Genomic DNA, 23400 nt, shown 5'->3' with positions numbered 1-23400 from the left:
TAAAAGCAGGACATTGGAACATTTATTAACACAGGTTGGAAATCAAACCTGAGCTTCCAAGGAAAGAGGAAGACAAAAATCCTCCATTCCTAAATTGCTTTCACTGTCTGCTTATGTGCATACATACACCAGACATCGTAACATATTTCAATTTCCATCCTCTTACACCGTCTAAGATTGACGGATGAAAAACAGACAATTTAAGAGATCTTCTTTATTGTTTAAACTGCCTGCTTATATGCACACACACACACCAGACATTGTAACATTTCAATTTCATCCTCTTACACATTCCTAAATTGACGGATGAAAACAGTGACTATTTAAGTAATCTCTCTTTATCAGCCCGCTTTACATTGCCTGCTTACAAACATTATGAAGTGCTTTTAATTTTGCAGTTGTTTCTGAACCAATTTACGAGGCAGGCAAAACGTCAGCTCCATTCTCATGCCGGAGAACGGGGCGGAGAAGAACACAAACGCTCAACCACCTCTAAAATGACACCGCTCCGAAAAGTAAAGGAGGCGTGGCCAACACAGAACAGAGCTCTAATAAACTCCCTCTAAAATGAGGCTTCTTGTAAGACCCCCAGAAGCATGGCAAAATAAAGTCACAAATAAAAACACTGCCACCCTCGCAGAGCTCCCAAAAGAGAAACTAACAGTGAAGCAGGGGAATCTCGGAAAATGCACTGCATCAAATCATGATGTAGAACACTATAAAGCCCCTAAAAAATGGCGCCAAGTACACACTCTTAACAGTCCCTGCATCACTCTCCCGGAACTGAATAGGGCAGACGACTCACAAAGTATGAGAGGATGCCGCTCCTCACAGGGACCTGTGTAAAAAGAAAGATAGAGTTAACCTACTCAGGCTTTCTATACCAGGGCAACAACATGTTGCAAAAATGCAGCAAATAACCCTTTACTAGTTCCCAACTGCTTAAAAGCTACCACAGCCCTACTGAAAAGACTAACGTGGAATACAGCTAAACCCAGCTTGTGATGGAAGACTTCAAAACGAAAAAATCTTGATAGAAGAATCTTTATCAGACACCTAATTACTTCACCTCCTCCTTGCACTAGAGGCAAAGAGAATGACTGGGGTTTGTGGGAAGGGAAGTGATACTTAAAAAGGGACATAATACTCATATGCTAAATCACTTGAAACTGATGCAGTATAACTGTAAAAAGCTGACAGGAAAATATCACCTGAGCATCTCTATGTAAAAAAGGAAGATATTTTACCTCACAATCTCCTCAGCTTAGCAGAGTAAGTCCTGTGTAAAAAGTTATACACAACTGCTGCTCAGCTGCAGGTAAAAAAAAATTTTTTAAAAAAATGAAGAAATGAACAGCAGCCAATCAGCATCAGCAGTGCTGAGGTCATGAACTCTTTAACTGTGATCTCATGAGATTTGACTTAACTTTCATGAGATTTCATTGTAAACTTCCTTAAGCTGAATAGGGAAATAAGATGAGAGTGCACGTAAGCTTGCTCCTTCCGCTGTCCCGGGACAGACGTACTGATTTGTTGCTTAGAAGTCCTTTACAATGGGATTTGGGTACTGAGAAACTTTTGAGGTAAAATATCTTTTCTTTTTTACATAGAGATGTTCAGGTGATATTTTCTAGTCAGCTTTTTACAGCTATACTGCATCACTTTCAAGTGTTTAAACATTTGGGTATTATGGCCCATTAACAGCTCTGCTATGGTGCTCTTTGCCTCCTCCTGCTGGCCAGGAATGATATTCCCAACAGTAATTAATGATGATCTGTGGACTCACCGTTTCATTAGAAAGAAAAAAATGGCAACTGGAGCATTTAAATGGCCCTGTTTGCATTATTATTTAAAGGGACATAACCCCACATTTTCTTTCTCTCATAATTCAAATAGAACATACAATTTTCTATTTATTTGTATTACTATCATGGTATCCTTTGTTGAAAGAGTAGCAATGTACTACCGGTTGCTATATGAACACATCAGCTGAGCCAATGACAAGAGGCATATATACAGCCACCAATCAGCTGCTAGCTCCCAGTAGCAACATTGCTGCTCCAAAGCCTACCTAGGTATACATTTCAACAAAAGGATACCATGAGAACTAAGGAAATAAAATAGTAAACTGAAAAGTTGTTTAAAACTGCATGTTGTATCTAAATTGTGAATGCTTTTCACTGTCCCTTTAAATTTTCATCTTCTGGATTTTTCTCTCTTTAGACCTCTACTTTTTACCTCTAACCACCATTTCGATGAAGTGTTAAAATAATCTAGAAGTAATTGAAACAATTTGAGCCTCCAGTCAAGAGAGTGAATATATATATATATATATATATATATATATATATATATATATATATATATATATACACACACACACAATATATATATACAGAAAAAATAACTCATTGTGTAGTTCATTAACAAATCTAGACAGGCCCAGAGGCATGTTTTCCCACAGAAAACCTCTGAATTACATTGTTTCCAATGCAGCAAAGGATTCTGGGTAAGATATGCAAATTAAGTACACAATGACACCTTTTTACTTCAGTCTGCTTTTCAGCAGGTTCCCTTTACGCCAAAGTATCGCTGTTCACACAGCTTATAAACTTAGCTAGCGTTAGTGCAGTGATTCATAACCATCCCAGGACAGACTGTTTCGTGGTTATTGGCACTCATCAGCTGGGAGAAGGTTAGAATCACTGCTGGGTGAAGTTGATTCCAGGCAGAATACAACAACATTTTAAATTAGGGGGAGATAAAAGGCGAGTTTAAAATCCTCCACTACGCACAAAATATAGAAAAAAAAAAATAACTCATTGTGTAGTTCATTAGCAAATCTAGACAGAGATATATATATTTCATTCCCAGCAGTGAAAAACAGGTCTTATGTGTTTCGGCGTTAGCCGTGATTGGAGGATGACCTAACCATCATTTCTGACATCAGAAATGGCTTGCAAAGACCGGAGGAAGCTAGAGCTGCTGTCAAGTTTAAAAGGTAAGTATTTCTTCACAAACAGTGAAATATAAATTTTGATGAATTAAAGTACCCCTGTTTTTAATCGAATTTTTAAAAACCGGGCACTTTAGCATCAAAATTTACATTCACTTTAAATACTGCAGCTGCTCAGAGCATAATTTGGGCTTGTGTCATGTCAGCAATTAAATTGAGTCATTACCAGATGGTACAAGCACCTTAGGCTTTCTGAGCAAGTAATGTGTTTAAAATGCTGGTGCACGGTGCATACTTACATACACTTTTTAAACAGCTACAGCTTTTATTAAAAGCATTTTTGCTAATGCATGTATATTACTAAAATGATTCTGTTCAAAACAAATGCATCCATGTGGATTCCAATTTTAGCTGGAATGTCCCTTTAATAGTATTACTTTAAAGCAGCCTTGCTGAGCCCTAAATTAGAGCATGCAACATCTATCTGACCAGTAAGCAGACAATATAATGAACGCTTGGCCAGACATTGCCCAGTGAAGACAGAGTTGCACACAATGAGAAGCCGATAAGCCCAGCACTTTCGTTTCTAATCCAATGTTATTACAGATATGGAGAACTTGACAAAAACATGCAAGGCTTGTGTGAATAGAGCACTGAGAAACAGAGTGTTTACTCAAGTGAGAACGTAATATAAGCTGCTCAATAAAAGCAAACTACTGAAGTACGATAAGTAGCACGAGCAGAAAACTGATCCCTGCTGCCACACAGGTCCTGAAAGCAGCTTTATAGCTTACTGTTTAGAAATCAAGTGCAGCAATGCAATGCTGAGAGCTAGCTGTATACAGCTGGTGAGCCAATGACAAAAGGCATGTGAGTAGCCACCAATCCCCAGCTAGCTCCCAGAATGTCACTAGTACCCCTGAGAATACCTAGATGCACTATATGGCCAATAGTGTTTGAACAACCCTACTAATTATAGAGTGCAGGTGTTTTAGCTGCACCCGTTGCACAAAATGTAATTATGCATCTTTTTATTACAACATATTTACCTTTAGAACTATGTGACTTTAGCCAAGAGCAAAGGAAACAAATCCGCGGTTTGAAATGCAATATATTATTAACGTTAACAGTTGCTTTATTCTTACAGTTAAAACATTGCGATTGAGCTGGTGCTTTAGTGTAACTGCTTCATTTAAAATCTCATTTCAAAATGACCTGCAAAAAATTTTCACTAAAGAAAAAAAATCTCATTGCAGAAAAATAAAAAATAAAAAAACGTTCTGCCTCTGGGGCAGTCAAGTTGCAAATAAAAAACAGGCAGTGCCGCAGTTAGTCGGTGAATCAATTTTAAACATTTCAATTTACTTCTATAATCTAATTTGCATCATTCTTTAGATATCCCCTGTTGAAGAAATAATGCACATGGGTGAGCCAATCACATGAGGCATCTATTTGCAGCCACCAATCAGCAGCTACTGAGTCTATTTAGATATGCTTTTCAACAAAGGATACCAAGAGAATGAAGGAAATTAGATAATAGAAGTAAATTGGAAAGTTGTTTAAAATGTAATGATCTGTTTGAATCACAAAAGAAACAAATTGGGCTTCATGTCCCTTTAAGCAAAAATAACTACATCTATTTCAAGCCTTTTCTCAAGAAAATATACTGTGCATTCATACTGGAAGAATGTTTATCTTGGAAGATAAATGTCATTACTTTATGATTAATACAAAATGCAAAAGAAGCTAAAAATGTACCTGTTATATCTCAGTGACATTAAACATTAAAACTGTACCTATTATACACATAAGCCACTGCACAGGGATGTACAGATTGTAGCACATTCTACCTATCATAATGTAACTGCAGCAGGTTTCATTTATTAGAAGATACATTTTAAGCACAATATATACTGATATTTACTGTAGCTATAACATTTATGATGTATAATGTCTTCCAGCCCCCGCCCCAACTTCTGCTTGTTTGCATTGCAATTCCAGGTTAACGTGGCAGCAGGAGGAGACTAATGCAGAATTCCTTGGGGTGGGGGGGGAGATAATGTCATTTAGTAACATAGCAAAGCAAATTCTTACTCTGCCACTGTGCACAGCTGCTCTGCAGAAGGATGGAGAACATTACAGTACTTAAAGGAAAATGTAAACATTCTACAGATCCACTAAATGATAAAGGACCTAAAACACTCAGCACTGGACATCTATAGAAGCATTTTTGCAATGAACTTGACTTTGCACAAAATGCTTCTGATAAAACTTATAACATTTTAAGTGATAACAATGTGCTTGCAAACCACTACAGAAACAGCACATCTGCCTCATGTGCATATTACCACTTTAGAAATGGTCACTTAAAAGGGACATTCCGATCAAAGTTTAAATGCACATAGATGAATTACACATTTGAGTAGAAACATATTTGCAATATACATGTATTGGGAACAATGCTTCTAGTAAAAGTTATTGCTGTTTTAGTGTTAACATTATTCTCTGCACGTGAAGCATAGCTAGTTATTCTCAGTGCATCAGCATTTTAAATACTGCAGCTGCTCAGAGTGCAAGTGGGGATTAATACATTTCAGCAATTAACAAATTGAATCTGGTGCACGGTACATACTTAAATACACTTTTGAAACAGCTATGGCTTTTATTAGAAGCATTTTTGCTAATACATGTATATTACAAAATTGTGTTTTATTCAAAACTGAAATTTTACAAGAGATTGCAACAACAAAAAAATCAGTCTAATGGTATTTTAAATACTTTACTATGCAATTCAGATACAGGACTCTGATCTAAAGTTCTCTGCTCAGACGAGATGATCTAAGAAGTCTCATCACTACGGCGACACCCCTCAAAGAATTTTAAAAACAAAAATGTCCCCTTTAGAGCTATTTCTTTCACTATACACTATGGAAAGCAGAAACCTCTATATTACAATATAAAGTAAAAAAAATACCAAAGATTTACTGAGATTTCTCTCCATGGCAGCAAATTTTTGATCATCAAGCCCACAGTATTCCCCGAGGACCTCCACCCAGCTGATTTTAATGATCACCAGCTAAAATTTAAATGGATACAGAGACCAAATTTTTTTTCTTTCATGATTCGGATAGAACATGCAATTTTAAGCAACTTTCTAATTTACTCCTATTATCAAGCAGGAACGTAAAGCTTAGGATATAGCCTATTTTTGGGTCAGCACCCTGGATAGTGGCTACATTTAGCCACCAATCAGCAAGTGCTACCCAGGTTATGAACCAAAACTGGGCTGGCTCCTAAGCTTTACATTCCTGCTTTTCAATAAAGATACCAAGAGAATGAATACAAATTGATAATAGGAGTAAATTAGAAAGTTGCTGCTCTATCTGAATCATGAAAGAAACAAAATTGGGTTCAGTATCCCTTTAAGCCAATATTAACCCTTTGAGTGCTAAGCACTTTCCCACCTAGGTGCTAAGGTGATTGAAGTTTTGTTTTTTTAATTGTTTAAAGCAGCATGCAATTGTCTAAGCAGCATGACCCTTTCCCTATACTTTGTATTGTCACTTGTTAATAAAGTTGCGCGGTGACGTCATCACGTCATTGCGCGTGACATCACAGCGCAAAACATGAAGCCCCTGTCACTTCATAGGCACGATCGCCGGGGTAGGAGCGGGTGGGAGCCCCCAGATCTCCCTCAATGTGGGAGAGTGATAGCGACGGCTCTGAGCCGTCGATAGCACCAGAGTGGGAAACTCTGTGACGGCTCAGAGCCATCGTTAGCACTCAAGGGGTTAAAGGGCCATGATACCCAAATGTTTAAACACTTGAAAGTGATGCAGCATAGCTGTAAAAAGATGACTAGAAAATATCACCTGAACATCTCTATGTAAAAAAGAAAGATATTTTACCTCAAAAATTCCTCAGTAGCCACATCCCATTGTAAAAGGACTTCTAAGCAGCAAATCAGTATGTCTGTCCCGGGACAGCTAAGGGAGTGAGCTTTCGTGCACACCCATCTTATTTCCCTATTCAGTTTAAGGAAGTTTACTATGAAATCTCATGAGATTTAAGTGAAATCTCATGTGATCACAGTAAAAGAGTTCATGACCTCAGCACTGCTGATGCTGATTGGCTGCTGTTCATTTCTTTCTTTTCTTTTTCTTACCTGCAGCAGAGCAGCAGCTGAGTTTAACTTTTTACACAGAACTTACTCTGCTGAGCTGAGGAAATTGTAAGGTAAAATATCTTCCTTTTTTACATAGAGGTGTCAGGTAATATTTTCCTGTCAGCTTTTTACAGTTATACTGCATCAGTTTCAAGTGATTTAGCATATGAGTATTATGTCCCTTTAAGCTAAAATTAGCTAATGCTACTTTTTACATTGTTTGGTGCAAAAACTAATTAATCAGTTTATGTTGCATTACACAACTAATCTTTGCTTTTGATAGCTTAAATGGTCATGAAACTAAAACACTTTCTTTCCTGTTTCAGACAGAGCATACAATTTTAAACCACTTTCCAAATGTCTTCTATTATCTAATATGCTTTGTTCTCTTGGTATACTTTGTTGAAAAGCATACCTAGGAAGGCTCAGGAGCTGGAAGCAAGCTGCCGATTTGTGGCTGCACATGATACCTCGTATTAATGGCTTAGTGATATGTTGAGTTAGCTCCCAGCAGTGCACTGCTGTTCCTTCAATAAAGGATAGCCATAGAATGATGCAAAATTGATAGCAGAAGAAAATTGGAAAGTTGTTTAAAATTACAAGCTCTATCTGAATCAAAAGAAAATTTGGGGTTTCATTTCCCTTTAAGTAACATTCATAAATAGCAGAAGAAATGTTCTATTTCAAATTATTACACTACCCTCACCCGGCTACTTCATAATGCCACCTGGAAAATAGCACTTGTGTCTCCTTCATCGTTAGCAGACTGATCAAACACATGGTCAATAGAAAAAGAAAATTAAAGGGACACTGTACCCAAATTTTTTCTTTCGTGATTCAGATAGAGCATGACATTTTAAGCAACTTTCTAATTTACTCCTATTATCAATTTTTATTCATTCTCTTTGTATCTTTATTTGAAATGCAAGAAAGTAAGTTTAGATGCCGGCCCATTTTTGGCGATCAACCTGGGTTGTTCTTGCTATTTGGTGGATAAACTCATCCACCAATAAAAAAGTGCTGTCCAGAGTTCTGAATAAAAAAAAAAAAACTTAGATGTCTTTTTAAAATAAAGATAGCAAGAGAACGAAGACAAATTGATAATAGGAATAAATTAGAAAGTGGCTTAAAATTGCATGCTCTATCTGAATCATGAAAGAAAAAATTTGGGTTCAGTGTCCCTTTAAGAAAAAATCGTCTCTTTCTGCATTAAACATAAAAGTAGTTCCCTTTTTTTGTAAACGTCACCTTTCTGATAAACATAGAAAAGAGAAAGTCCCCATTACTTCATTTATTTTTTAGCAGGTTATATGTGCAGCTGCAATAAAAGAGTTTGTAAGAAACAAAAAAAAAAAATGCTATTGTTAGAGCAATTTATTTTTAATCAAATTTTCTTGTTTCACTTTGTGTCCAACCCCTGCAAATACAAACAGTAAAGTCATTCAACTAGGCACAGTGCTGCTTCAGAAAAGGACATGGCAGATGAGTCAATCAGGAACTGCGTATGCATATATACACACACACAGTATTTATATATATATATATATATATATATATATATATATATATATATATATATATATATATATATATATTTTTTTTTTACAAATACACTGTATAAATTATCCACTTGTGAAGCCTAACAAGTGGACTAGGGTCTCTACAGCAGGGTTCGACAAATCTGTTTAAAAATTAGGAGCCAGACAGTGCTATTATATAGATATATAGAGATATATAGGATATATAGATATATGGAGAATGACCAAAAAAGTTAGGAGCCAGGGGTAAATTCTACGAGCCAGTGGCTCCCAGGCTCCTGTGTTTGTCGAGCGCTGCTCTACAGAAAGGCATATCTAGCTTGATGTCAAATGTTCTAGAACATCATGAGCTGGTTTACTAGTCAGTGAAAGCGATAGACAGGAAGTCAGGTTCTCATGAGCCACTGAAAACTCTCTAACGTGAAGCCCAATGATCTAAAGATCTCTGCTCTGTCTAAGATATATCTAAGATATATATCAGCAGTACTGTTAGGTCCCTAAAAGAGTTTTATCTTGAGAGTTATTTATCTCACTAATCAGTCTTCTTTAGGTGAAGGAAATACACGGAGATTACAGTATAGTGTTTAAAAAAAAAGTCCCTGATTTGATGCGATTTCTCTACATGCTGGCAACGCTCTGATCAGCAGGCCCTTGGTACATGAGCACTAGCACATGGCGCATGTGCAGCAAGCGCATACGAAGCTGAACCTGTAATTACTTTTACTAGAAACATTTATTTGCTTATACAAATACACTGCACAAATGTGTCGCTCACGCACACATTCCGTTTTTGACTTGTGTCCCTTTAAGGTGAATCATAACTCAAATGTGCTCACCTGTTTAACATGTAGGAAAAGCTGACAATCCTGATGTAAAACACACTTCTAAAATCCTATACACATAAAAAATATGAGAAATGTTTTACCAGAGCCAAAGTGGGGGCATAACTTGCAAGTGCCAGTATGTGACTGGTAATACTAGGGAGAGATGTGTCTGTTATAAATATGTACGTGGGCTCAATGCAATAAGAATTTCTCTAATATTTGCCTCTTACATCTGTTCAGTTTCCCCCAAACACTCTTTATCAGTATAAACCTGCTGATTTACAGCATTAAAGGGACAGTAAACACAGATTTGTATATAAAATGTTTAGTTATCCATAATGAAACAACTTTGCAATATATTTTTATAAATTTTGTTGCCTACGTTTCATGTAATTTAGCAACTTCTAATTCTCAGAACTTAGAATGTACCATGCTGACACCTCAAGGCTAACTCTGCTACATATATGTATCTAATTGTCTATCAGATAACAGCAAAACAATTAATTATATACTAACATTATGACAGTGGCTAGCCTAGTTGTCTGTGGACTAAAGCCCAGATTGGCTCCTCTAGATAAAAAAAAAAATGGTGGGTGGGCTTTGGCTATTAAAAAAATAATTGCAATAAAAAGGATGTTAATTTGTTTTCAAAACGCTAAGACTTGGCTGATATGTTATTCTATACCAACACAAAAGAAATGTTTTGAAATTACAAGGTGTTTACTGGCCCTTTAAAAGGACCATAATAGTTGCAAAATCGCATGCACTAATTTGTTAGAGCACTGCTGGTCCTGAGTGCAAACTGCCCCTGATCCAATCCGCTGTGCTAAATGCATGACTCAGATGCAAAGCATTTTAGAACGGAATTACAGGAAAAGGGAACAAAATAAGCAATGAAAATATATTGCAGAGTTATTTTTATATATACACAATTTATTATTTTATGTTGTTACCATCTCAAAGTGTTTAATGTCCCTTTAATGTAACCCCCCCCCCCCCCATGAACATACAGTTTGCAGTTAGATATTGAGAGTAATCAAACTGCAGCCCCTGTACTATACATTCAACAACTCCATTTCACACCAGTACTGAACAAATGTAAATGAAGATTGATAAACCTACACTTTTTTTTAGGAGCTATACAAGTTTAATCTTTTAAAATAGGTAGATTAATCAAGGATTAAAGTTAAAATTCAAAAGAACAGTGATTTCTTAAAGTGACAACATTAAAAATATTTCAGATTCTGATCTAATTATATTATCATATTTGCTTCATTCTCTTAAAGTGCCATAAAACATGTTGAGATATGTGCATAACCTAATAGGGCTAATAAAAGGGACAGGATACACCAATTTTCATATAACTGCATGTAATAGGCTCTACTATAAAGAATAAGATGCACAAATACTGATCTAAAAATCCAGTATAAAACCATTTAAAAACTTACTTAGAAGTTCCCAGTTTAGCACTGTTAAAAAGGTAGCTGGAACACACACTGCAAGTGGGAAACAGATGATCCCCCCCACCCCCCTTCCTTCGCATATGAAAAGACTCTTTACACAAACAGGAGCAAGCTGCAGTAGGTATATATCAGTATGCTCCTAAAACTTGGGGGCTTTGTTAGAAGTCTGAAAATCAGAGCAATGTTATTTAAAAATATGCAAAACTATATTAAAAAAAAAACAAAACAAAAAAAAAAAAAGGTATAGTCTATATAAATAGATAATCTACAAAACATGTATGCAAAGAAAAATCTAGTTTATAATGGCCCTTTAATTAAAAAATTGTTTAAAATTGCTTGAAAGCATTTTAAAGTCATTTTCAAAAATAAGCAAAAATAGTTACAAAGCAATGCTGTCTGTAGCAGTCAGCTCCACGCCCCCCCTATCAGTGTTTAGACACAGGCATTGTATTTCAGATGAGTTCACAGCTTCTAGGCATGCTCCAGCAGATAATCACTGTGCATTTTTGCATTCTACAAAAGCAACAATATATATATAGAAATGTGTGGGGGAGTTAGAGCTTTACAATTCAGAAACTTAAAAGAAAGGATTAATGACGAGGCGCTACAGTATAAGTTTGCAGGTAAAGTAATTATATGTTGTCTCTATCCCAACTTGTTTTATGTCCCTTTAATATCCTTTGTTGAAGGAGCAGCGATGCACTTAGTAGGAGCTAGCACATCACATCAGGTAAACCAATGATAAGGAGTATATGTGCAGCCACCAATTAGCAGCTAGCTCCCAGTAAGTAGTGCATTTTTGTACCCGAGTCTAACTAGGTATGCTTTTCAACAAAGGATACAAGAGAATGAAGCAAATTGGATCATAGCAGTAAATTGGAAAGTTGTAAAAACATGTTACCGTTTTTGTTAAATAAAACTATTTAATTTTTTATATAAAGTTGATCAAATATGAAGAATAAAAAGGGCCAGTTTACCCTAAATATGTCTCTCCTTTAATTTGTTCCCAATAATAAATTTTACCCGTGGAGTGTATTAAATTGTTTACCAATAGCTCCTTTACCTTCATATCAGCATTTGAAATTGTTGATTTTGTCTCGAGTATCCCTATCTATACTGAAAGCTTCTATACTGAAAGGGACAGTCTACTCCAACATTTGTATTGTTTAAAAAGATAGATAGTCCCTTTATTACCCATTCCCCAGTTTTGCATAACCAACACAGTTATATTAATATACTTTTAACCTCTGTGATTACCTTGTATCTAAGCCTCTTCTGACAGCCCCCTTATCATATGGCTATTTATTAACTTGCATTTTAGCCAATTAGTGCTGTGTCCTGCACAACTCCATGGGTGAGAGCACAATATTATCTATATGGCACACATGAATTAGCAGTAACAAGCTAATAAAAATGTAGGAGATAAGAGGCTGTCTGTAGTGACTTAGAAATAGACAGAAATTTAGAGGTTTGTTGTACAAAGCAGGGGAATAAGTAGCAAATTTTTTATCGATCTTTTTAAATAACAATTATGTTGTAGACTGTCCCTTTAAGTATAGGCTATAAAAAAAAGTTGTAAAATATTAATTTCCAATTGATCTCTCCAGGTATTAGGATTTGGTATGGAAACAAAAATAAGATAATAAAGCATATAAATGTACAAAAAGTAATGAGTTCTGATTTCACTGCAAGCTTAATTGTGGTGTCAAAGAACCCCTTTGTGGGTGTGAAACATGTAGGTATATGCAAGGAATAGTGCAATAAGAAATGCAAAGGAGGTTAAACACATAGTTAAAGTCAGTTACAGAGTATCAATGCGCTACTGGCAGCTAGCTGAACACATCTGGTAAAACCAATGACAAGAGACAAATGTCTACAGGCACTAATCAGCAGCTATCTCGCAGAAGTGCATTGCTGCTTAAAGGGACATAAAACAGGTTGAGATCTGTGTATATCCTAAAAGTGCTAATTAATTAAAAATAGTTTGCATAAAAAAATTGTTTAAAAATTAATGGCAAGTATTTAAAAAAAAATTTTTTTACAAAATAAGCAAAATTAATTACATAGCTAAGCTGCCTGGAGCAGCCAACTCCATCCCCCTTATCAGTGTTTAGGCACAGACATTGCATTTCAACTGAGTTCACAGCTTCTAGGCATGCTCCAGCAGATAATCATTCTGCACGTTTGCATTCTACCAAAACAACAATAGATACAGCCATAGAAATGCATGGGGCTGGGGGGAGTTAGAGCTGCCCAATTCAGAAGCAAAAAACAAAAAAACAAAAAAAAGGGTTAATGGCGAGGAACTGCAGTATAAATTTGCAGGTAAAGTAATTATAGCAATTGGTTGCCAATTCTGTTTTAATACTTTGGGTAATGCACATACCCATTGGTTTTAATAAAAGTTTGCTGAATCTTTTGGAAGCCTGAGCTTTATTGGATCATCCCCCAGCACATCTGGGCCTCTGCATCCTCTTGGATCAGTTCGCTGGGAAACTGAGATCCCAGCGTCATTTAGCACAATTGGTGCTGCTCATTTTGTAAATATATTTCCATTATAAGATTTACTATTGTTGGTCACACTCGCAGTATTATTCTAGGAGGCACCCTCTTTTTTGTGATCTTCATTCACAGATATTTTCCTTTTCTCTAAACATCACATAATTATAAGGTAAGAATGTAGTAATAAAAAGGTGCATTACTCACAAGAATGTCTTACATTCAGAAAGTCACAGCTTAACCACCCAGGAAAGGCTAGAGAGCAGGGTTGAAAAAATCCTTGAGACAGCCAACAATAAATGCACTGCTGTTTTGCATCACTGGTCTGTATTTGATTGTTTTCAAACATCACTTTTCACTGGCTGCACCGTTTTAAGGAAATCTTACACAGCGCAGCCAAGGCAAAGCTGTTTTTGAAGATGACAGTCTAATGTGGAGTAGTGCTGCAAAGTAAAAGCACTAACAGTTCCTGCATGCCTCCCATACTTTCTGCAATGACATCTCAGATCACAGAGAGAGAACAAACACATTTGATAGCACAATGAAATTGAATAGTCTACTAAAATTGCATGTTCTATCTATAATTTTAAAGTTTGATTTCCACTTTTGTATCCCTTACAATTCAACTCTGGAGTAGCAATGCACTGCTTGGCAAAAGCAGATTATCACTACTAGAATAATCAGGGATGGCATATCTGTATAGCCATCAATCAGCGGCCATGTTCAACTTTGGATCGGTATTGCCGATACAAAGCTGACGTTAAAGGGACAGTAAAAATAAAATTAAACATTCTTGATTCAGATAGAAAAAGCAATTTTAAACAACTTTCCAAATTACTTTTATTATCAAATTAGCTTTGTTCTCCTGGCATCCATCCTTTGCTGAAAAGTAAACTTTAGAGATGCACCGAAATTTCGGCCGCAGAAACATTTCGGCCGAAAATGGCATTTTCAGTTTTCGGGTTTTTTGCCTTTTATTTTCTGTAAAATAATTGTGTAGCATATTTCAAATTTGATGCTAGCCTAGAGCTGCAGTTTGGTTTTTGGACATATGCATCCTGGATTTTCGGTTTCGGTCCAGAATTTCCATTTCGGTGCATAACTAGTAAACTTAGGTAGGTTCATAGGAGCTTAGATGCATGCATGTGTCTTTAGCAGAAGTATTTATAACACTGCAATAAACAATGTTGCAAACTGATGCTAGATGGCTAAAGACACCTACCTGCACGCTCCTGAGCTCACCTAGGATTACTCTTTAACAAAGGATAACAAAAGAACTAAGCAAAATTAAGATAAGTAAATTAGAAAATTGTGACAAAATCTATCCAGTCAATTTTAAGTGATGGTAAATCCAAGCATTTAACACACACTAGGAATTACCATCACTAAAAATAAACTCTAGTTTCTGTCATCAATTACTAAAAACCAAGTGCTAAACTCATCCTTTCTGTGCTGAAGTGTATCGCTAAAATCAGCGCCTCCGGCGACCCACAGCACAATGCTCCTTTACCAATGAGGTGACGTTTCCACCTCTAAACTTATAGCCGTTAGTGTAAACTGACATCCTAGCAAAGCTAGGAGGTGGAAACGTCACCGCATTGGTAAAGGAGAGTTGTGTCATGGGCGGCCGGAGGCGCCGATTTGGTCTATATACTTCAGCGCAGAAAGGGGGACTTTAGCACCAGTTTTTTTTTAGTAATTGATGACAGAAACTATTTTTAGTGATGGTAAATCCTAGCATTTGTTAAACGCTTGGGTTTACCATCACTTTAATTTTTATTTTATCGCCCCTTTAACTTTGAGTATAACCCCTATATAATGATTAAACACAACAATAGACAAGCAAAAATGCAACAAGAAAATTCTCTAACATTTTACAGCAACTTTATGTAGCAACTTTATGTCTCTTAAAAGGGACACTGAACCCAAATTTTTTCTTTCATGATTCAGATAAAGCATGCAATTTTAAGCAACTTTCTAATTTACTCCTATTATCAATTTTTCTTTGTTCTCTTTCTATCTTTATATGAAAAAGAAGGCAGTTAAGCTTTTTTGGTTCAGACTCTGGACGGCAGTTTGATTGGTGGATGAATTTATCCACCAATCATCAAGGACAACCTAGGTTGTTCACCAAAAATGGGCCGGCATCTAAACTTACATTCTTGCATTTCAAATAAAGATACCAAGAGAATAAAGAACATTTGATAATAGGAGTAAATTAGAAAGTTGCTTAAAATTTCATGCTCTATTTGAATCACAAAAGAAAAAATTTGGGTTCAGTGTCCCTTTAAATCTAGCCAAAAAAACTTGGTCTATACACTAATTTATTGCAACACAACATAAACATTTTGTAATTTCAAGGCGTTTTATGTCCCTTTAACCTACATTTAGCCACCAATCAGCAAGCGCTACCCAGGTGCTGAACCAAAGATGGGCCAGCTCGTAAGCTTACATTCCTGCTTTTTCAAATAAAGATACCAAGAGAACGAAGAAAAATTGATAATAGGAGTAAATTAGAAAGTTGCTTAAAATTGCATGCTCTATCTGGATCATGAAACAAAAATTGGGTTCAGTATCCCTTTAATAAAACACTCTACAGGGATATAACACTTTATTATCCCTTTAATAAAGGAAACTTCACAGCTGTCAAAACGTCTAAGCTTGTAAACCTGTGATTTTAGAATTACAGATCTCCCAGTGAACAGTGACCTATTTTGACCACTCCTGCAAGTACAATGTTGGCAGATACACCGCAAAGGGGCACATACAGAGCAAGAGATTTTCAGGAAACCAATGTTCATATCCATTATATTGGCTCTTTAAACTAAGCATGGTCACCACAGACTTGTTCAGTTATTAACTTCAAGACAGTTTCACACATGCTGAAAGGCAGGGCAAATTGAAATATATGCCATCAATAAATTGAGATTTTAAAGGAAGTATAAACTACAAAAGAAAATGGATGATAACTGTAGGATCATAAAGTCGCACTGTCATTTTCTTGTAACTCATCTGACTACATTATAATGCTATTAGTGCAGTAGTTCCTGTAAGATATTAGCAACACTTGGTTCCACAAGAATGACACATAATGACTGTTGCAAATTTATATTTATATTATTTGAAAATGTAAATGTTATTAAAATGTCATTTTAAGCAACTTTTTATTTACTCTTTTATCAATTTTTCTTTGATCTCTTGGTATCTTAATGTAGCCACCAATCAGCAAGCGCTACCCAGGGTTCTGAACAACAATGGGTTGGCTCCTAAGCTTACATCCCTGCTTTTCAAATAATGATACCAAGAGAACAAAGACAATTGATAATAGGAGTAAATTAGAAAGTTGCTTAAAATTACAAAAATAAACTGCTTTACTTTGCTTAAGTAATTGTTTAAACAATGTTCCCTGAGAACTGCATATTTAAGTCCTGTGATGAGTTAAACACATACCTAAAGTCAAACACATGACACCCTTCTGTACCACTCCAAATGTGGATATCATACATCAAAAACAGCATACCTGCGTATCTAATAACACTTTCCTTCCCAAGTGTTAAGAAGCATACCAGTTGGGCACCTTTATCTATGTGTTTAGTAGCATGGCACAAGTTATAGTGAAAGAAGAAAATCCAATGAAAATATAAACTGCTATAAAGAAATTTTATTTTTGGGTAGCATGTTCCTTTAACTTGCTGGGCTGCATAGAGAACTGCAACATCTTATTACACAAGCAATCAAGTCCTCTGGCAGCCAGAAAAGGCTGTGACTTATAGGTACTGAGGATTCTGCTATCCTATTTGACAATGAATTAAATGATCTGCATTAATGTATGAACTCCCTGCAACACATCTCAACCATACTATTACTGTGCCAGCTCTGTGTGAGCCTCTCACCTGCTGTTTCACTGCCTGTCTCAGGGGTGCCAGCTGCTCCTCTACATTCCCCTCCATGCCGGGTACTCTGTGGGTCACTGGTGCAGGGAGTTTAGGGGTACTGAGCCTTCGGACTGGAGCAGCGGTCTTGCCCCGGGCAGCTATAAAGCAGAGCTGGAAAAGGGAGGCGCCAAGAGAGCGGGGATGATGCAGCAGGGAGGGGATGACTCGGAGCAGCAGCATGGACCGGAGGCGTCACACACACTAAAACTGCATGATGAAATCTCAGCTAGCACCTGCCGTAAAGTGACAGCTCCACAACACTTTGCAGCAGCCAAAAAGTATAGATACTAGCGCGGCGGCCATCTTAAGTAAGGGCTTTCTTCCCTTACTTGCTGAACCAACTGGCTGGTGTTTGATTAGGATTTATTTTACATATACATAACATGCTCACAAATAACTTTATCGTTTTAATTTAATTATTATTGTATATGTTTGACCTCAGTGAACCTGCAATTTATAAACAATGACTTCCTATACATAAATGTCATTGGCAAAAGAAACCCCAAAAACTTACATTAATGTTATTACGTTATATTTGATGGGGGCTTTATTTTATTTTTTAAATGTATGTGTGTGTGTGTGTGTGTATGTTATGGAGCCTCAGAGGTGTCAGACAAGATTTTTTTTTTTTATAAATTGTGGCAACGATTTAGTAAATTCAGCGCAAAATTTGAGCACGATTTAGCAAACTGTGCACAATTTTTAAGTATTTTATATGGCCATTTTACTGGAAGGGTATTATACATATAAATAAGCCAGCTTTCTAAGTGTGTTTGTTATACTTTTTATGATCAATATGGAGAGAGATTTTTTAATTAGGTTCCAATTCAATTTGGAGCTGCCTTACAAAGATATATTTACAACTCTTGCTACGCATGGTATTATTATTAGTATGAGGACCTTAACACTCATTATAAAGGAGAATGGGCTATGTCGTTGATATGATGATTTGGAGATGGTTATTAATATCATAAAAAATAATTTACATAGTGCTGGAAGATTTCATGGCTACCGATGGATGTAATATATACTTAGGGCTAGATTTATTAACGCTGAGGACTCAGCTCGCCTGTGGTGGGGCAAAATTCGCCATTGCACACGAGCGCAATTTTGCGCTCGCGTGCAATCCCGCGCACAGCCAATCACGCGCGGGCAGGAGCTGTCAATCTCCTCGGTCGGACTCGAACGAGGAGATTGAATTTCGCCACCTTAGAGGTGGCGAAGAGCTTAGAGAAGCATTATCATACCTCCCAACATTTCAAAATTCAAAAGAAGGACTCCCCCCCGGCAAACAAATTGAAATGTGGGGGGCGGGGCTTTAAAAAAATCATAAGACCAAGTAATATAAATAAAATTCTAAATAAAGTCATAGATTTTAATACACTTAGGCACCACTGGTATGACTATGTGAGTTATGTATTTAATTAGCCTTTGCAAAGACATTGCTAAATATTTTTATCTTAATTGGACATTTAATAATAAATTCTTTAAAACTGCTCTCTGCATTCCCCATTAATATTCTAGATTCTGGCCTTTAAAGTCAGCAAAAATGCACAGTAGCACACTACATAGCATACACTTACACATGGCAGATACACACACTACATAGCATACACTTACACATGCAGATACACACATACACTACATAGCATACACTTATACATGCAGACACACACTACATAGCATACACTTATACATGCAGATACACACACACTACATAGCATACACTTATACATGCAGACACACACTACATAGCATACACTTATACATGCAGATACACACACACTACATAGCATACACTTATACATGCAGATACACACACACTACATAGCATACACTTATACATGCAGACACACACTACATAGCATACACTTATACATGCAGATACACACACACTACATAGCATACACTTATACATGCATATACATACACACTACATAGCATACACTTATACATGCAGATACACACACACTACATAGCATACACTTATACATGCAGATACACACACACTACATAGCATACACTTATACATGCAGATACACACACACTACATAGCATACACTTACACATGCAGATACACACACACTACATAGCAAAAACTTATACATACAGACACACACACACAGTTATGGATACAGATAGACACACACACTACATCATATATGAGTATTTGTAATTCATTGTATGGGGTCCTGGGGTTGGCAAGCACATTAGCTGGCAGTCTTCGGCTGCCTCTGTTCATTACCCTGGTATTAGCACTGCTCATTGTTTAAAACTGAAGGCATGCTAGTATTATCACCAGGGGTTAGACATCACTACCAGAGGTAGGTTAGAGAGGTCACCATTACCCGTGGTCAGAGTGTATACAGTCTTCTTACTCCTGCTTAACCCACACACCATTCCTTTTCCACAGGGAATCTAACAGGTATCTAACCCTGTGAGAGCAAAGCCAGTTGCTTCTGAATATGGGCCCAATAGAATTTTTTTTTTTTAATGCCTGGGGCAAATCGGGACAGATGGCTAGCAACCCCCAGGACAGGGGGACAGACCACTAAAATCGGGACTGTCCCGCAAATATCGGGACAGTTGGGGGGTATGCATTATTCTTGCTGAAATTGACCCAGAAAATGCCCAAATGTGCGGGAGATGGCGTCTTAGATGCAGGCAATACTTTTCCTGAGAACCTCATTTTTTTATGGCACTTGGCTTCCTAAGATAAACGTAAACCATACGTCATATGTATACATGGGTGTATAGACAGGTTTGAAAGAAAAATCATTTGGCTCAGAGCTACATATACAAACAGTGATCCACATGTAATAGGAGGCTACTTTGTGAAAGCAATAGAAGAGGTGAGAGTGTACCCAAGGCTTATGCCTGTCATGGACATTCAAGTGTTTTTACAGAGTAATTATGAAGACCAAAGTGCAGGACTACAAAGTTTACATATCAGGAGCGCGTACAGCGAATCAGAAAATAGAGAGCTGGTGGGGTATGATGAGAAAGGAAGGGTCTGGGTATTGGGTACAGCTATTTGTAAAACTGAAAGATGAAGGTCTGTTAACTGGTGATTATTTGGACAAAGCACTGGTGCCGTTATACTTAATTAGACTTATACAGGTAAGGCCATCACCTCTTTTATTATCTGTCATATCACTATATAACCCCTACCTTACCCTGGCCCCTACCGACCTTTCGAACACTTCTGACCTATCAGGCGTCTAATTACATCAAATTTATTCAGACATTTTGGCTCTCACCTCTCCTGGACACCCCTAACCTATCTGGCCCCTTGTTTTCCCCTAAACAGCCCCCATGGACACCCCTAACCTATATGGCGTCCTTGTCTCTGTCTAACCCAATAAACCCTGAGCTCACATTGGACCTCCTGGACATGTTGAACCCTAGGGACTCCTTACACAACTCCCACTCTTGTTTGTGGGCATAGGACAAATAATTTAGTGATGTCCACAAGTTGGTGAGGGCTATGACCTGTTATGTTAGAGGGAGACACAAGGGGCAAAGAGCTTAAAGGTGCCCATGGTGGCTAGCTAGAAAGGGAAAGGAGAGGCTTGATAGGTTAGTAGAGATGAGAGGCTAAATATGATAGCTGTTTAGAGGGAAACAGAGAGGCCAAATAACAGTCCATGGGGTCTGGGAAACAGGAGGGCCAGATAAATTAAGAGATAGAAGGTCAGATATTTTAGGGCTATGCATGGTGGGGGGTTGCAAGAGAGCTAGTGGGGTTGGTTATCTTAGTGGAGGATAAAAAAAATCAGAAATGTTAGGTGTGAGGGTTAGTTTCGAGGTGACCACAGGGCCAGCGAGAAAAGAAGGGCAAAATAGGCTAGGGGTGATCAGAGGTGATAGCTTAGGTGTGTCCAGGGAGCCAGTGGAGAACAGGCATTTGTTGTCTTTGAGTGCAATTGGGTGGCCAGATATGCTAGGGCGATCAGTCAAATAGGTTAGGGGTGTCAAGGGGGGTGGTGGGGGTTAAAAAGGGATATGATATATTATTATAAGGGTGATTGGATATAAGCGGGTTAATAAAGGTTAAAGGGTGTGCATGATGGTATGACACAACTTTGGACCTAGAAGCAAAATCTTTTTAAGCTTTATATATTGGGAGATATTCTCAGCCATAATCATGGAGACAGCTGTGCCTGACAGCGTTGTGAATTCCGGACTGCTGTATACATGAGCTTACGATAGCTCTAGAAAGTGTGAATACGTGTCTTTTTAAATTTCACAGCTATATTCAGGGTACCCTTGTCAGGGTAACAAGAATCAGACAGAGATGTGAATTGCTAAAATAATAACACCTTTATTAAATAATAGCAAAAATAATAAATATTCCAAAAGCCAAACGACAAGCCAGGAGTCAAAGCCAGAGCGGGTAGTCAGATGAGCGGGATCAGGAACCAAAGCGAGTAGTCAGACGAGTCGGGGTCAGGAACACAAAGATCAGCAGAGTCAGGAACAAGCCAGGGATCAGGAACCAGAAGGGACATCAAACAAGCCAGGTAATACACAGAATCAGGAACACAGGAACTCACAGAGAAGCCTCAGACAACACAAGTGCAAAGGCAGACTGAAGTCAGGTACTTAAATAGGCAATGATGACATCATCATTTTGGGACTGCAACCTGCCTCACTCTGATGATTTTCTCCAGTTAGGCCTTAAGAAAAAGCCTGGAGTAGAGAGCAGCGTTACACACTCTGACAAGCAACTGGAGAAGAAAGGTGAGTAAAATATGGCAGCAAATAACAATAAAAGTCAGGCAGAAACCCTGACAGTACCCTCCCCTCAACGTCCCCTCCCCTGCAGGAGGACAAAAGACTTATTGGGGCAACAGGCATGGAAGGTGTGGAGGAGGGTGGGAGCATGAACATCAGAGGAGGGAACCCATGAACGCTCCTCCAGGCCATAACCCCTCCAATGAACCAAATTCTGTACTCAAGCTCTGGACATGCAAGAGTCAAAAATGTTGCTGACCTCATATTCTTCATGGTTGTCAACAGAGATAGGACGAGGCAACACAGAGGTAAACCAATTACAAACCAATGGTTTCAAGGGAACATGAAAAACATTGGAGATGCGCATAGCAGAAGGAAGGTCAAGAGTATAGGCAAGCAGATTGACCCGTCTGAGAATTTGAAAAAGCCCAACATAACAGGGAGCCAGTTTATTGGAAGGCACATGAAGGTTCAAGTTACAGATGACAGCCAAACCCTCTCCCTGAAATTATAGGTAGGCGCGGGTAAATGCCTACAGTCAGCCTGGAAATTTTAGCGCTGCATAGATCGACGAAGGCAATCCTGAATCTGTACCCAAGTGGAATCAAGTTGCCGGAGATGCTCCTCCAAAGCCGGAATACCCTGAGATATGAATGAATCGGGCAACAAGGATGGTTGAAAACCATAATTTGCCATGAACGTATACAACTAGGAGGAAGCATTGATAGCACTATTACGAGCAAACTCTGCCCAAGGTAATAGATCAGACCAATTATTGTGGTGATCTGAGACATAACAACGGAGGAACTGTTCCAAAGCTTGGTTAGACCATTCCGCAGCCCCATTGGATTGAGGGTGATAGGCCGAGAAGAATGAAAGCTGGATTCCCATTTGGGCACAAAAGGAGCGCCAAAATCTGGAGACAAACTGGCTACCCCGGTCCGAGACCATCTCCTTGGGTAACTCATGTAAACAGAAGACCTATTGGGCAAAAATTGAAGCAAGCTCCTGAGCGATAGGCAGCTTCTTCAAGGGAATACAATGTGACATTTTGGAAAAACGGTATACAACCATCAGAATAACAGTATTCCTATTGGAAACAGGAAGGTCATCAATAAATTCCATTGATAAATGTGTGCAAGGATGCTCACCATTAGCAATAGGTTGGAGAAGACCCACAGGAAGACGCTGAGGGGTTTTATTCTGCACACATTCTGAGCAGGAGGCAACATATGCAGCAACATCAGAACGGAGACCTGGCTACCAGAATTGTCGAGTGACAG

At 37.8% G+C, this 23400-nt stretch overlaps 1 protein-coding gene across 1 annotated transcript in view; it reads right to left on the bottom strand.

Annotated features, from left to right (window-relative positions):
• The window catches only part of GARS1 (glycyl-tRNA synthetase 1), a 123418-nt gene extending 105806 nt beyond the window's left edge, over positions 1–17612 (bottom strand). The window contains exon 1 of the mRNA XM_053713773.1: positions 17339–17612. Within this exon, the coding sequence (XP_053569748.1) occupies positions 17339–17560 (222 nt within the window). The 5' untranslated portion in view covers positions 17561–17612. The remainder of the gene's footprint in view (positions 1–17338) is intronic.
• Positions 17613–23400: the final 5788 nt, after the last annotated feature.

Source organism: Bombina bombina, chromosome 5 (genome assembly GCF_027579735.1).
Source record: "Bombina bombina isolate aBomBom1 chromosome 5, aBomBom1.pri, whole genome shotgun sequence".
NCBI classification, from domain to species: domain Eukaryota; kingdom Metazoa; phylum Chordata; class Amphibia; order Anura; family Bombinatoridae; genus Bombina; species Bombina bombina.
This window is presented reverse-complemented; position numbering and strand designations above follow the sequence as displayed.